This window comes from Esox lucius, chromosome 2 (assembly GCF_011004845.1).
Source record: "Esox lucius isolate fEsoLuc1 chromosome 2, fEsoLuc1.pri, whole genome shotgun sequence".
NCBI lineage: Eukaryota > Metazoa > Chordata > Actinopteri > Esociformes > Esocidae > Esox > Esox lucius.
Window position 1 is genome coordinate 6,300,935 of NC_047570.1, and position 15,526 is coordinate 6,316,460.

At 38.5% G+C, this 15,526-nt stretch overlaps 2 protein-coding genes across 8 annotated transcripts; one reads left to right on the top strand and one right to left on the bottom strand.

The window, feature by feature from the left end:
• Positions 1 to 313: 313 nt before the first annotated feature.
• harbi1 (harbinger transposase derived 1) lies at positions 314 to 3,301 on the bottom strand. 3 transcript variants are annotated; one of them, XM_020052819.2, is made up of 4 exons: positions 3,207 to 3,301; positions 2,100 to 2,786; positions 1,604 to 1,980; positions 314 to 731 (listed from the first exon to the last, which is right to left on the bottom strand). In XM_020052819.2, the coding sequence occupies exons 2-3, from the start codon at positions 2,767 to 2,769 to the stop codon at positions 1,604 to 1,606; spliced, it is 1,047 nt and encodes a 348-aa protein (XP_019908378.2). In that variant the 5' UTR covers positions 2,770 to 2,786; positions 3,207 to 3,301; the 3' UTR covers positions 314 to 731. The 3 variants fall into 3 exon arrangements, with proteins under 3 accessions (XP_019908378.2, XP_010880493.2, XP_012994362.2); XM_010882191.3 differs by lacking the exon at positions 314 to 731 and having other exon boundaries at positions 1,197 to 1,980; XM_013138908.3 differs by lacking the exons at positions 314 to 731; positions 3,207 to 3,301 and having other exon boundaries at positions 1,197 to 1,980; positions 2,100 to 3,200.
• Positions 3,302 to 3,507: 206 nt separating this feature from the next.
• Positions 3,508 to 15,319, top strand: atg13 (ATG13 autophagy related 13 homolog (S. cerevisiae)). 5 transcript variants are annotated; one of them, XM_010882146.3, is made up of 18 exons: positions 3,508 to 3,718; positions 5,424 to 5,504; positions 5,623 to 5,703; positions 5,806 to 5,925; positions 6,032 to 6,078; positions 7,742 to 7,882; positions 8,192 to 8,232; positions 8,356 to 8,452; positions 8,594 to 8,692; positions 8,862 to 8,952; positions 10,791 to 10,889; positions 12,282 to 12,377; positions 12,603 to 12,736; positions 12,838 to 12,958; positions 13,062 to 13,139; positions 13,260 to 13,373; positions 13,904 to 14,032; positions 14,421 to 15,319. In XM_010882146.3, the coding sequence occupies exons 2-18, from the start codon at positions 5,436 to 5,438 to the stop codon at positions 14,496 to 14,498; spliced, it is 1,635 nt and encodes a 544-aa protein (XP_010880448.2). In that variant the 5' UTR covers positions 3,508 to 3,718; positions 5,424 to 5,435; the 3' UTR covers positions 14,499 to 15,319. The 5 variants fall into 5 exon arrangements, with proteins under 5 accessions (XP_010880448.2, XP_010880456.2, XP_010880464.2 ...); XM_010882154.3 differs by having other exon boundaries at positions 12,309 to 12,377; XM_010882162.4 differs by lacking the exon at positions 10,791 to 10,889 and having other exon boundaries at positions 3,509 to 3,718.
• Positions 15,320 to 15,526: the final 207 nt, after the last annotated feature.

Consider the following 15,526-nt stretch of genomic DNA (forward strand, 5'->3'; position numbering starts at 1 on the left):
CCATTTAAAGGCCTTTGCAGGTGTTTTGGGTTAATGAGCTGATTAGAGTGTGGCACCAGGTGTCTTCAATATTGAACCTTTTCACAATATTCTTATTTTCTGAGATACTGAATTTGGGGTTTTCATTAGTTGTCAGTTATAATCATCAAAATTAAAAGAAATAAACAATTGAAATATATCAGTCTGTGTGGAATGAATGTATACATTATACAAGGTTAACTTTTTGAATGGAATTACTGAAATAAATAAACTTTTTGATGATATTCTAATTTTATGACCAGCACCTGTATTTGAGCTTCTGTGTAGTCAAGCTTGGTTTTGAGCTTCAACTGAAACCAGCGGAACAGAAGAGTGTTGATGCAGGAGAACTTGGGAATGTTAAACACAAGTCGGGTTGTGGCATCCTGGATAAGTTGCACAAGTTTAATGGCACAAGCAGGGAGACCTACCAAGAGTGAGTTGTAATCCAGATGTGACATGACAGGTGACTGGATTAGTATCTGTCCTACTTCCGGCATGAGATGAGGTCATATAGAAATATTGTACAGCTTGAATCTGCAAGAGCAAGTCAATGCGTTGATGTTTTTCAGTGAACAGAAGGGTGTTGTCCAGGTTCACGCCAAGGTTCCTTGCACCCAGGGAGGGGGACAACGTGGAGTCAACCATGATGGAGAGGTCTGGGAGCAGACCGCTCTCCCCCGGAGGAAGAGCAATTGACTGACCAGAAACACCTGCAAAGCCAGTTGCCCCAACATTTTCAATGCATGGAATTAAGGGATCAATTGATGCAAAGTTGTCAATTCTAAATGGCAAACTAATAAGAAACGAATGGTAAAACTAATATGTAAAAAAGAGAATCTATACTTTAACCTCATAGTAATTGTCTGACTTCAAATCCAAACCTTAGGACTATAGCACAAAAAACAAGTAATTCTCCCTATACTTACACAATATTGTGGGGTTGTTGGGAATGCAGGTCAATTATTTCAAATATGCAATAGGCACATTTAAGAAGGACGTGTTAACAAATGTTTGTGAAAGTCTGTCATAAAATGCTGATGTTTAAAAAGGATACTAACAATAAAATAGATATATTGTAGATCATGTAAAACCCTGATGAATGTTGATTTACGCATATATTTGAAAAGACCTCATGGAAGGTGTGTGTTGAACAAAAATTACTGTATCAGTTAGGCTTCCTTAACATTTCAATTTCTTGATACATTTAATTTCTTCATAATACAGTGGAAAAACGGAGGAAAACCAAGCTCTGAGTGCTTCCTAAAAGCCAATAAATTATTGATTGACGACCTGAGAGTTGGCTACCTACTCTACATCAGCCAAACTTTACACAGTACTGATTTTTATTTTTGAACGCTCAGGCTGACCTTAATGTAGAATCATAGAACCATAACCCCCCCCAACATGCCATTAGTAGGTAGAACCACCCATATACTCCTCCTAGTGTCTATTTTGGTCCCAAAATCCACATTGACATAACTGCTCATGAATAATGAAATCACCCAATCATTTTTCAACTATCCAGGATTCCTGCAGGCTGTGCCTCTATACACCATACATTTAGTGTATTGAATATGCAGACCTAACTGAAGTGCTTGAGAATGAGCTCCTGGCGGATTTGGACTGCCTCAGAGTTCACATCCTCTGGATTCTCAACGTCCTCCTCGGTCTGGTCTGGTATATCTGTCCTCTCAAAAGTCCAAGCATCCAAACCTGACTGCAATGACACATTGTGTAAGACACAGCAGGCCAGAATAATGTTGGAGCACTTCTCGGGTGAGTATTGAAGGTAGCCTTTAGAACCATCCAGGCAACGGAAACGTGTTTGAATGGCCCTGAATGTGCGATCCACAATCTCATGTGTGGCAGCGTGAGCAAGGTTGTATCGGACATCTGCAGGGGTTTCTGGGTACTGGACAGGTGTCATCAGCCATTGTTTCAAAGGATAGCGACAGTCACCTGAAAAACATGGCATGGTTAGATTTTATAAAAGAGGAGAGCTTCAATGGCAATACAGTGTGTTTTTAAATGTATTTTCAACAGCCACGTGTTAAATGGAGGTGTGTTAGCTATATTACCTAATAACCAGCCTTCATGCTTTTCCTTATCTTGGAATTCCTTGAACACAGAGGACTGTTTAAATATAAAGTTATCCTGTAAACTACCAGGCCAGTTTGTCTCTGCACTGAGCAGAAGTCCCCTGGCATCACAAACAAGTTGGCAGTTTATGGAGTGGAACCCTTTCTTATTGACATAAGAAGAATCCTCTGCATTGGGTGCCTTAATGGCTATATGAGCACAGTCTACAACACCTATAACATTAGGAATGCCCGCTACCCTGAAAAACTCCTCTTTGGACTGCTGTTTAGTGGCTTTGTCTCTGGTGAATCCTATGCACTCTGGTGCTTTCTCGACCAGTGCCTTCGTTACATTGGTCACACAGCGACTCATGGAAGCCTGGCTGATGCCAATGGCATCTCCCATCCTTGTCTGGAAAGATCCTGAGGTGTAGAATCCTAAAGCAGCAAGAATCTGAACTTCTGGGCTGATTGCTCGAGAACGCTGCGTGCGCCTAGATAAAGTGTCACGCAGCAGCTCTGCCAGGTAGTAGATGAACTCCCTTGGGAAGCTGAAGGTTGTTAACAGGAACTCATCTGATACAGTTTCTATGTCAAACCTATCAAGGGTTTTGTGTCCACGGCCATGGAGCAGCAGGTCACAATCCAGGATGGCTATAGGTATAGCCATTTCTACTGAAGTACATTCTATTGGGCGCAAAAAGAGAAAAGCATTATTGAATGCATCAAAAAGCCAAGCTCAGTCAGAGCTCTTCCCAAAAATATTTATCTGGGCTGGTATCTCTCTAAACAAATATTCTGTCAGATAAGTCAGAAATTGAATTTTGTAGATACAATAGAATATTGCTTTTCTACACGTTGAATTTACCTAACTTTACCGCTTAGTAATATTAGGGCGTTTGCTACTTAGTTACTGTAATTAACCAGTTACTGTTCCCTTCCCGATAACGTGTAGCTACGGAGTACCCATCTAACTTCACTCTGTAGACTAACAAGCAGAATATTTATAACGATGAAGCTAGCTACGACTATTGTGTTACGTTCATGATAAAACTGTAAATATCATTCATAAGTAAATAAAAGTCGGATTATCGACTTGAATCCTACCGGTGCTTGTTGTTACTGTTGCGGTCTGTTCCTTCTAAACTAATGGTTACTGCTTACCCGACTGCTCGTGTCGTCAGAAAAAGGTGCGCTGACTGCGCATGTCTCTCTTCTGGACTATGTTCAAATTGTGAACCGCATTTTCGATTTTATAGTAAAACAAACCAATTATTTATTATTTACCCCAAAATCCATAACACGCGGGTACTAAAAACAACTATCACATTTCAATGGCTGTAATTTGTAGAATGTGTATAAACAATGGTGGTGTTGCAGGTGAAAGTGCTTCTTCGAATATAAAGCTTTGGAAACACGTCATACCCAGAAAGAAAATAAACAAAAATTGACCTGCTGTTCGAGGATGATGTACCAATAACATAATGCGACGGTTTAACGTATGCACTGTTATTAGAATATACACAATTTAGGTTATTTGGGTAATCTGACCTGCATCTTTCAGCACAATCAACGCTACATTTAAGTACAAGTCGTGGATTTCCGATTTGTGATGAGCTGTAAGTAGCTACGTACGTGTATACTTTAGCTAGCTAGCCTGCTAAAATCTTTCTACGTCGCAAGTGTGACAACAATCAACGTAACAACATTGTAAATATAGCTATTACAGATGCATATTTTTCTCTTAGTGACATCCAGTATGCTTTGACTAAACATTACGTAGTTATTGAGTCTATTTAGCTTGCCAACGTTGATTTGTCATCGTCATAGTTATTTTCTATTCACTGAATAGGTTGGGAGCATAGAATGCGTGGGTCTAAATATCTAACTTTGTTCGCAACTGAAATTGCCTCTTTATTAGTGTGATCGGATATTCATTTGTCGACATCCATAGCTGCACATCGTTACATAGATGGAGACGAAACATAAATTAATCAAACGAATCCGTCGAAGGCAAAACAAATAAATAGCAGGATATGTTGATTATTATTATGGATTATGATTATTGGTATTATAGGACGATGCATTAAGAAATATACATTGTTACTGTTGATTACTATTGTATATCTCTTCTATTCCTACATTATATGCTCTATACAGTACCCATTTCATACTGAAAAATGTATTCATTATTTATTCAAAACTATTTAAAATGTTATGCTATGCATGAATGTTTATTTGTATACTATTAAGCAAATAAAATAGGTATAATGATCGTATATGCTACTTCTGCCATGTGTTTCTATTGTTACTTGTTTAGAACTGGTCCCAGGTAAGATAGATGACACATTTCTCCGTTCTAATTTACAAGGTCTCTATCTCAATCTGTCTAGTGTCATCATACCTTTGAGACAAAAAACATTTCCTGTCAACAAAGGCACGTGCATTATGTCAATGGATGCTACTTTCCTTCTGGGGTCTTTTAAGAAGTTTGTTGATAGCAAGGCATGCATTCAATTCCCCGGATGTTAAGTAGAGTTCATAGAAACTATACAGAGTTGGGGAGTAACGGATTACATGTAAAGTACATTACAAAAAAAACTGTAACTGTCCCTTACATTAACAACAACAATATTGTTGTATTGGATTATGTTTAGATAAAAACTCATTCTGTAAGATCAAGGTTTATTGAATTAATTGGAATGACAGAATATCTGACTGACCTTTAGCGATGTAGCCCAATCATACTGATGTAGAAAGCTGTGGTTTAGAAATTCTTCCCAAAGGCACTGTACATAACCCATAAGGTAAAATGCTAATTCAGTCCGGCAGCTATGTAAACATTTACATTGATTGATCCTGCAAAAGGTGTTCAATTGGTTATTGGCTATTCCTATTTGTCTTCTAATACCGCTTAATATTAAAGTAATCAGATTATGTTACTGAGTTTGAGTAATCAACAAGTTACGTTACTGATTACAAATATGGACAGGTAACTTGTAACTGTAACATATTACAAATTGAAGAGTAACCTACCAAACCCTGACTATAAATATGCCATTGTTAATGGGACATATGTGTTTGCTGAGCCCAGAAAACTTTGAGTTGGTTTATACTTAGTTTCCACCTATCTAATGATGCACAACTAAGGATGTCGACAAGTAAAAATACAACAATAACTCCCTAGATGTGAACAAAGCTAGGGGCTGGACAATAATCCACCATTGTCCCGTTTTGACTGTGAGAAGCCATTGATTCAGCCTGCCTAAAGTTCTAAACTATTTTGCTTGTTATTGCTCACAAAAATGTGTCTTGTCATTACAGGGGCATTCCATTATGGACAGTGATCTAAGTCCTCAAGATAAAAAAGACTTGGATAAGTTTATTAAGTTTTTTGCTTTAAAGGTACAGGTCTTTATATTTCATGCATACTTTTCACTATTAGATTATCAAACATTATCTCCAGTGTTCCTAAGCTGTTTATTTACAGAGTTTGAACATTTTCAAATGTCTTTGTCATCAGACCGTGCAGGTGATAGTCCAAGCAAGACTTGGAGAAAAAATATGCACACGGTCCTCATCCTCACCCACAGGCTCTGATTGGGTATGTCACAATTAATCCTCCATTCTCATTCATATCTCCATGTCACTTTTGTCCAGAAGGATTGTGAATGCAAGTCTTATTAAACTTGATTATTTTCATCAGTTTAATCTTGCAATCAAAGATATCCCTGAAGTTACACATGAGGCAAAGAAAGCTCTTGCTGGGCAGCTTCCCGGCATTGGAAGATCCATGTGTGTTGAGATCTCCCTCAAGACCTCAGAGGTAAGAAAGGGCAGACGGTGATCCATGTTCTGAGTAATTGAGAATTCATTACTAAATCCATTTGACTGTAAAGGTTAGAATCTTTTTTGTTGTTGTAATTTTCCAGGGAGATTCCATGGAGTTAGAGACATGGTGTCTGGAAATGAACGAAAAGTAAGTAATGCGTGAGAAGTTTTGTTTTAGTTGCTTTTGAAGTTTGTTGGCCTATGATGACTATTTGAATGTTGTTGGGCAATACTGGTGAGAAACCCATGTTAAAGATGCCTAGTGAGTTCTTAAAACCATACATTTGTTTGATAGGTTACCCAAGAGCATCTTAAAAAATTAACTAATCACACACCTGTAGATTAATGAGCAGCTGTGGGAAGGCAAAACATATTGATGGAAAATAGAAATACTCTGGCACACTGATGATGCTTGCATGTGTTATTATTTAATGGGGAAAAAAATCAAGGTTTCGGTCAAAGACCTTCATCAGTCAATACCTTTGTCACCCATTAGTCTTAACATTGATGAATTACATACAAATTAAACATTATTACTTGAATAAATAAATGGCAGGTTGTAACATATATATTAAGTGGGTTATTTAGTACCCAGTGAATGACATGGTACAAAATCAACAAGGAACTAGTTTGGCTCATTAGCACCCCAACTATGGACTGAAATAACAACATTTTGGAGTGACTTTTTATGTCAAAAGGACAAATGGGATAGTTTGCTAATTAGGTGAATGGAAACCCTTTTACACTCCCCAGCTTAGAATTGTGAAGTAAAATTATACCTCCATCTAGTTATCATTTGGTCAGCATTTCCATTGACTTGACATGCAGTGGGTCATACATTGCTGGCAAAACTGAAGTGAAATATGTCAAATTAAAGAGTGGATTTCCAGGGAAGAGGCAATACATCTACTTCAGTATATACATGTATCTGTTGCAGTCAATTGGCAAACACCAAGCTAAAGTAGATGAGCATATTAATGTATATTAATTTGTAATGTTATGTTATTATGAAATTGACCGTGATATTATGAAACACATTTTATGAAAAAAGCCATTTGAAAATAGAATGTACTATAATGAATGATCATACCATTATTATTAAAAGTGGCACATTGTTATGACATCTTTTTTATAATGCCACTTTTAATAATAATGGTATGATCATTCATTATAGTACATTATATTTCCAAATGGCTTTTTTCATAAAATGTGTTTCATAATATCACGGTCAATTTCATAATTTAATGTACTTTTTTTATAATTCCATGGCCTAATTCATAATTTCATGGCCTATTTCATAATATCATGTTATTTTTCATGTATGTCAGTCAATACAAGTGGGTGGTCTTTAGCCGCTAACCTAGCACTAATTTCACTTACAGTCTAACTTTTGTGGGCATGCAAACAGGATTTGCAGACATTGAAATAGACCACAGTATTTTGAGAAAGGTGTTGAAACTATGAATATTATGTTATGAAATATGGCTTGTGATGGAAAAAAAGGTCATTAGGAAATACAATGGAATATTATGAAATATCATACCATTATTTAGAGAAGTGCTATTATATAACCTTTCCTAATGTGACAGTTACAATTATATATTTATTGAGTTATTTAATTAATTTTATATTTATTATTTCAGCTCCTTTGTCCTCTTTTTGTATCGTCATTTTAAAATGTTTATTAAAAATAATAAATAGATTTATATTTCTCTGTAACATTTCCTGTGCTGTTGTTTTATGTTGTGTTTTGTAAGACTTAGTTTAATTACTTAGTTTTAGTTACTTACTTAGTTATTTATTTTTTACAGATGTGACAAAGATATTAAGGTGTCCTACACTGTCTACAATCGCCTGTCATTACTGCTCAAGTCGCTGCTGGCCATCACCAGGGTAACCCCTGCCTACAAACTCTCCCGAAAGCAGGGACACGACTATGTTATACTATACAGGTTTGTTAGATTTATGGTTCCCATTGGCATTGGTTCTCATCCTGCGATTAACTAGTACTACTTATGTTGGACTTTATCATGTTTGTAAACTATCAGAATAATAGAATTTATATAGAAATATTAGCAGAAGTTTTTATGATTTGTTTAGGCAAATGTTTTTTTTGGTATTTTTATTTTATTGTCATTATGTTTTGACAGTAGCACCTTTCTTTTTTTGGTGGAGTGCGACTGAAAATGGGATATTGCATCTTAAAAATTTTATTTTATGAAATGTTAAACAAGTAAAATTACATACATATTATTTTGCAGGATATATTTTGGAGAGGTTCAACTAACAGGATTGGGAGAAGGTAACCATGCCCGTTCTATTCTTTTTCAGTTTTATACATTTTGTAAGGTGAGTATTTGGAAGTGGGCAGTGAATAGGGCAGGGAATATTTGTATATTTATTTTGTCTGCATACTCTTATTTAGGCTTCCAGACAGTGCGTGTTGGTGTTGTGGGAACTCCTGTTGGAACCATCACCTTGTCCTGTGCTTACAGGACAAACCTGGCATTCATGTCCACCAGGTACAGAAAGTGAAGATGTTTTAATTCAAAATATTGCATTGACCCTCACGCCATGCGCAACTTGTGCACTGCTTTGAAAATGGCCATGTGTTTTTCTTTCACGTAATACTGAATAATAATTTTACATTTGTAATCTCACAGGCAATTTGAGAGGACAGCTCCAATTATGGGCATAATTATTGACCATTTTGTTGAGCGGCCTTTTGGCAACATGGGACACATGCACCCATGTAACTACAGGTAGGTTAGCCGGAACCCAAACAAATACCTATACCAACCTATTTCAGATGTCTGCATGCCTAGTTTTTTTATTTATATCCCTAGTTTAATTTTAGTCCAGGGATCATTTTAAACTATAAAATAAAGCCTTGTGTAACATGCTGGGATGTTTGTTTTGCCCTTTTTCCAGAGCGCCAGCAGAGGAGGAGGGAGGATACACTGGGGTGGAGGATTCTCAGGAAGTGTGCACCACCTCCTTCTCCACGTCCCCACCCTCACAAGTACGTACACCCCCCAATCTTGTCTTCAACTTTTATATCAGACTGCTTAAAAAAAGAAAGTGCAAAGCAAACTATTTGCTACTAGTGTGATTTCAGCTTGTAGCATCTGACTAACTTCCAGGCCCGGCTGGAGGATAATGTGACTGAGGGGGTCGTTGAAACCAGAACATTAAAAATGCTTTTCAGTTTTGGGTTAAAATGTTATTGAATTCTGCTCACAGTCACCTAGAAGTAGCATAAAGTTCAAATGCTGAGGCAGTTGAGTGATTTTGAGGCGTCAGGTTGGCGTGTGCCGTTTAACTCCTGTAAACAAATTAATATCCACAGAGGTTTTGACAATATAAGCTACAAGATGGATAAGGTATTCACCTATTACAGTGTGAATGCAGTTGTAGGCACAGCTGTCTTACCAAAGTAATAATTGCTTTTAAAAAATGTGTTTTACTTACCAAACTAAACGCTGAAAGTAGAGTATATAATGGAAATAATTATACTCAATAGAAGTTCAGTGAACAGAGCAACGCCAAACAATATAACTAAACAAAATGTCAGATCGATAAAGGCAACAACCCATATTTGGAGCCTAAATGCAATTTAGGCAAAATGATTTAAAAAGGCACACACCTGTCTATATAAGATTCTAAACTTCACAGTGCATGTCAGAGCAGAAACTAAGGTATTAAGTCAAATAAAGTGTCTAGATCTGTGAGATTAGGCATATATCTCGGGAAGGTTATTAAAAAAAATGCTAAAGCATACAAAGTTCCCAGAACAGTGGTCTCCATCATTGTAAAATTGAAAAAGTTGACCAAGAACTAAATGTCAACAGAGACTCAGAGATTTTCTGCAGAGATGAGAGAACCTGCCAGAAAGACAACCATCTCAGTAGCACTCCATCAATCAGGCCTTTATTGTAGAGTTGCTAGAAAGAAGCCAGTCCTGATTAAAAGGCATATGACATGCTGTCTGGAGGTTGCAAACCAACACTTAAAGGACTGATATTATGAGGAAAATGGTTCTCTGGTCCGAGCTTTGGAGGATCTGTAAGAAAGATTTTGAGAAACAACCCAAATCTGTGCAAAGCTGGTAGGGGTATACCCCAGAAGACTCAACGCTGTGATCGCTGATAGAGGCACTTCTACTTACTGAATAAAGGGTCTGAGTATTTATGTACATGAGATATCTCTGTTCTTTATTTCTAAAAAAAAAATTTGCTTTGTCAATATTTGGTGTTATCTGTAGATTTATAGCAAAACTAATTAAATGAGTTAACTCTGTCAATAACAAAACAAAACTTTGCAAAGCCACTATTAATATGTAGGTAAATAGGCAGTCTTCAAACATGGCAAACCCATGCAACCTGGGAGTTCAGCAACAAGTTTCATATGCCACAATTGCTTGGTGTTCAAGGAAAGTTTTTGGACAGGAATCCTGGCCAACCTGGGTTCCTCGGTTCCAGTATCATCAGGAACAGTTAATGGTTCAGGATACTGTAAAGTCATTGTCTTGGTGGGGACTCATAGAGAAGTGGTTAGAGAGTCCATTTTTTTTCAACCCATAGGAGCCACACCTAACTAACTACAAACATCCCCCCTACACACACCATTACTCAGTGATGAAAACACACTTCCATTTTGCTGACAGATTTTATGCCAACCATAATTTCAAATTCTAAAACTGAGGGGGCAAACATTTAAACTGAAAGGGGCTAAGCCCCTGTCTGCTAAATTACAATAAAAAACGTAAAAGCTGAAACAGTTTGTGAATGTCAACTAATTTAGTATGTAAATACTCCACCCACTGCAATGACTTTCCCTTTCTCTGTGCTACCTGTGTAGTGCGTTTCTGCTCTGAGTACGGCCCATTTAAAGAGTCTTAAACCTGCAGTGATGGATACTCTGAAGGTTCCTGTGATGAGCTTGGGCTTCTCACACCAAGTGAGTCTAATGTGTGTGGGCATGTATCTCACTCACAATGCCTGATGTGTTCCAGCACTGTTCGGTCTGTCTCCTAATACTGTTCCTTTTTGAGAGTAACGGAAAGATGGGACGATTCAATGCAAGTCAACAAATAAAGTAGGCTTGATGGCTGGACCGCGGCGTGAATTGTCAGTTGGTTGCTGTTGAACCACTAACCTGAATCTTTTCTATGTAATGATATAAATTGCGCTTAAAAAAACCCTCAAAATTATGATAATGATTAAAAAAATCTAAAAGCCAAGATATTGTCCAAAAGGATTGGCACCCCTGACAAAGATGAGGAGATCAGACCATATCAAACTAGTCTCTTGAGCCGGATGGCTACTTCCACTATCTTTGAATGGCTGCAATTAAGACGTTTGTGCTGCTTTGTGTGACCAGTCACGCACAGGGTTGAGGTAATGGATGTTAAACACAAAGGAAAGTGATATTGCTGCCTTTCTGCTAGAGCTTGAATAAAAAAAATATTTTGCATGAGTACAATTCCCAACCAAAGTTGTGATTTCATGGGAGAGTTGTTTGTCCGTAGAGTGCACCTTGGAACAAGTTTCTTGCCCATTTCCAAATGTGCAAGAAAAGTTAGCATTGTTATGACTGGCAACGCATGACTAGTACCAAACTAACATAAATTCTTACCCATAGTGTAGGCTCCAAGATATTGGAAAATCAATTCCTACAATATAATTGCTTAGAGAGACTCCTCCAAACAAGCAACAATTAGCATGGTACTCTGCCCAGGTCTTACAATGCCTGGTTATGTTGTTTTACTCTCTCAGCTAAACACATCATATATTACAGCAATCTGTCAGTCGATGACACGTTCAGTGATGTCGCATACAACCATTGGTTGATGCATGCAAAATTTGAGCAGGGGAACATGACCATTCTCTTTTCTCAAGAAGAGAAAGTTCAAAATCACAGCACCCCCAAACACTCGACCTTGCAAAGACAGCGACACTAAACCCTTTAATATGCGTCACAAGCTCTGAGTACATACTTTCCCATTGCTTTGCTGATAACAATTCCTTAAATAGCAGGTCATCACTAAAGTCTATTAGTAAATCATCAAATTTGATCAGGGTAAGTAAGATCTGCTTAGTAGAGCTGTGCTTTCAGTCTTTGTCATCCTCTTCTAATTCTATACTTCTGTTGGCTGCTTCCATCTTAAAACTTTTCTATGGACTAATTCATGTTTTAGCTATCTCTCCTCTCTCTTTCTCCCTCTTTGTTTTCTATCTCCTCTGTTTTACCTCTCCCCTCTTTGTTTTTCTTCTCGGTATTATTCTTTGCTCTTCTCTCTGTCTCTTCTCCCCTTTCCTCTCTTTCTCCTCGCCCCCTCCTCTCTCTTAGCTCTACTGCTCTCGTCTTTCTTATCAGCCTCCTGTGCTTGTTGGAGCTGCCGACTTCTGCCACCCCTCCACCCTAAACGCTGCCAACCCACACCAGGTAACCCCCCGGGTATTGAACTTGTCAGGTCCTCTTCTGCTGTCCCTGCTTCTAGGTTCTTAAACACCCTGCCCGGCATAAGCTAATAAAATGCAATTGGCTCACATAAACTTGAGATTTTTTAGGTTTACGTGCATACATTTGACAGAAGACAAACAAGGAGAACAAAGCGTCAGCATTTCAAAGTAAACCAACGCTAACAACGACCTTTCGTCTGACCTCTAGATGGGGATTCCGGGCAAGGAGGGGGGTGTACCCCAGCAGGTGCCCGTGCAGCCTTGTCACGCGGCCCAGGCGGAACACGCACGAGCGTCCTCGTGCCTCCCCAACGACCACGTTCCGGCAGTGCCCTCCGGCAGGTAAGCCCTCGGCCCGCCAGGTAACTCTGAACAATTCCTGTTGTGTGTTTTCTGGGGTATTTTTATTTTTGTACTGCTTTGCCGTTTTATCACTCAAAAAGCGGCGAGGACGCAGAGGCCTCGTCAAGGAGCACGGATGGGAAGAGCGTCTCTCCCCGTGATGTTATGGAGACCACCTTTACCAGAAAAGTGGGTGCGTTTGTCAACAAGCCAGGGACACAGGTAGGGACAACCTTTTTCTTTGACCAACTTTCATTTTTTTTGAAGTTGGACAAACTACCAATGAGTGTTATCCATTTGTAAAGATGGTCCATTTCCACTACAGGTAACCACAGCAAGCCTGGACTTACCATTCGCAGCATTTGCTCCTAGAGCCTATGACATTGAGGAGAACGACCCTATGGTAAGTCAACAAATCATGTACATTATTGGCTAATTGTCTCCCTTAAAGAGGACAGTGTTGTGGGCTATGATCAGATGTCATTTTAGTAACAACATGGTGACACTTTCTTCTTTCTCCAAGGTCCAGCCCCCAGAGTCCCCGGCCACCTCCTCTCCCCTACAGGGCAGTTTGCACTCCCAGGGCTCTGGTGAGAGTGGAGTGCCGGCCCAGGATGACTTTGTCATGGTGGACTTTGTAAGTGCCCCGCCCCCTAACCCTAACATTTTAATTAAGGATGGATTGTAACTCAATAATTTGGTTCCATAGAAAACTTAGTAGTGGTCATAGACATTTACTTGCAGACTTTGGTCTGTGATGAAGAAAGGGAGTTTTTAATCAGTGTGCTAAAGACCATGAGAAATCAAAGCCAAAGAGACAAAGACAGCGCGTTGCAAAGTGTAATGAAAAACTAAATAATATCAAAGGAGCTATAGTAACAAAGGGAGAGATGTCGGCTTTGAACATTTTAGATAAATGCTTCAGATGCAGAGAAAATTAAGCTTATGGGAATAAAGTTTTCTATTCATCTCTGTCCTCTGACTTCCTTCTCTAATTAAAAATGTCAAATGAATCAGGATTATGTTGCTGGCAAAGAAATATGTTAAAAATGTAACCTATTTGGGAAGTACATAATCTGCTGCTGACAATAGTAGGTAGATGTCTGTCATTAGGAAGTGTTGCTGTTGGTGCTTTGCCCTTGGCTGATTCAGCTCTGTGATATCCAGAAGCCTGCATTCTCTAAGGATGACCTTCTTCCCATGGACCTTGGCACCTTCTACAGAGAGTTCCAGAACCCCCCACAGCTTGCTAGCCTCACTATCGATGTCAGTTCGCAATCCATGGCTGAGGATCTGGTGAGACATACTCCTGTGTCTTCCTCCCAAAAAAGCTGTTTTTGTTTTTTGAATAAAAAAGTAATTCAATAATAATTTCTTTTGTTTTCTATAAAATAATAATATAGACAGTATCTAACTTCCATCATATGAACATTTGTCCAATAACAGAAGGGCTGTTGTCCAGATTTTGTCCAGAGATTTAGTAGACTGATAAAAACTCTGACTAAAGTAGCTGCCAAAATGAATGCTGCCTAAAAGAAATGGTTTCTGTTTTGTTGCCAAAGGGTTGTTTTATGGATATGTTTGAGTCTATTTTCAGTTTCTCCCATGTAGCGTTCTAATAAATCAATATTCTGAGTCATTCTCTGTGTTTCTAAGTAACCAATGCGTTCCATTTTCCCTGCAGGACTCTCTTCCTGAAAAACTGGCAGTGTATGAGAAGAACATCGATGAGTTTGATGCATTTGTGGACACGTTGCAGTAGGAAAAGGAATAGATCAACTGTCTCCAGTGACAGATTATCCCTTTTAGTCCATCTGGAGGGTTTCTTCCCCTGTTTGTTTGCATTCAGTCGCCTGTTCTGTCTCTGTTAAAACTGCCTTGATTTGTAATCACTGGTTGGTGAACTGCACAGTCAGTCTGTACCCAACTACAGAAAACAAATACCAAAAAAAAGTGCAGCAGTTTCTTTCCAGATGTGTGAATAGCTGCGTAATTTGCTAATGTTAAGCAGACTGTCTGATAGTGTAAATACCAGATCCTTTCTCACCTGGCTGTTATACTGTAAAACTTAATACATGGTAACAAATACGCTCAGTTCATCAAAGATGCTGTCCAAATAATGTCAGGAGGCGTTGTTATTTCGGTCCTGTGCGACAGAATGTTTATGTCACCTATGGAGTCAGACCAGGCAATGTTTCAGTGGATGTGAAAAAGCCAAGCTACATATGGAAATGTATCAACATTAGTGGTCACTATATCTAAGACACGGTAAACAGGACGGAATCAGTTTTGAAAGAGAAGTTCCTGTTTGTTGAAAAGGGGGTGGGGGGGATCACATTCTTTTGCTTTCTTTCTAGAATCTAGAATAAGAACTTTAGGACAAAAAGCACTGTGTGTCTCGACCAATGACATAACTCCCTGCTCACCTCCTTTGAATCACCATATAAAGCAACCGTTCATCGGCAAAGAGGATAAACATTATTTGCACTTTTCAGTGTTTCAATCTTAAATCGTCCCTGAGTTTCCCAATGCTTTCTTAATATGGCATGGTCATGTGTAATAAAAGTTGTATTTCAAAAGGTCTATTTAGTATTTCATAATAAGCCAAAGAGATAAGCATATGTGTCTGTTTGTGGTTGTTTCTGGCTAATCTAAGGGCTTTTATCAAAGAAACCAATAAAGCCTAGTATAGGATTAAAATAAACAAGCTCATGGAATTTTCCATTTAGTTTTTTAGTCATAGACTAGGTTTAATCTGTGTCTGCGAAACCATCCCTACATGTTAAGATG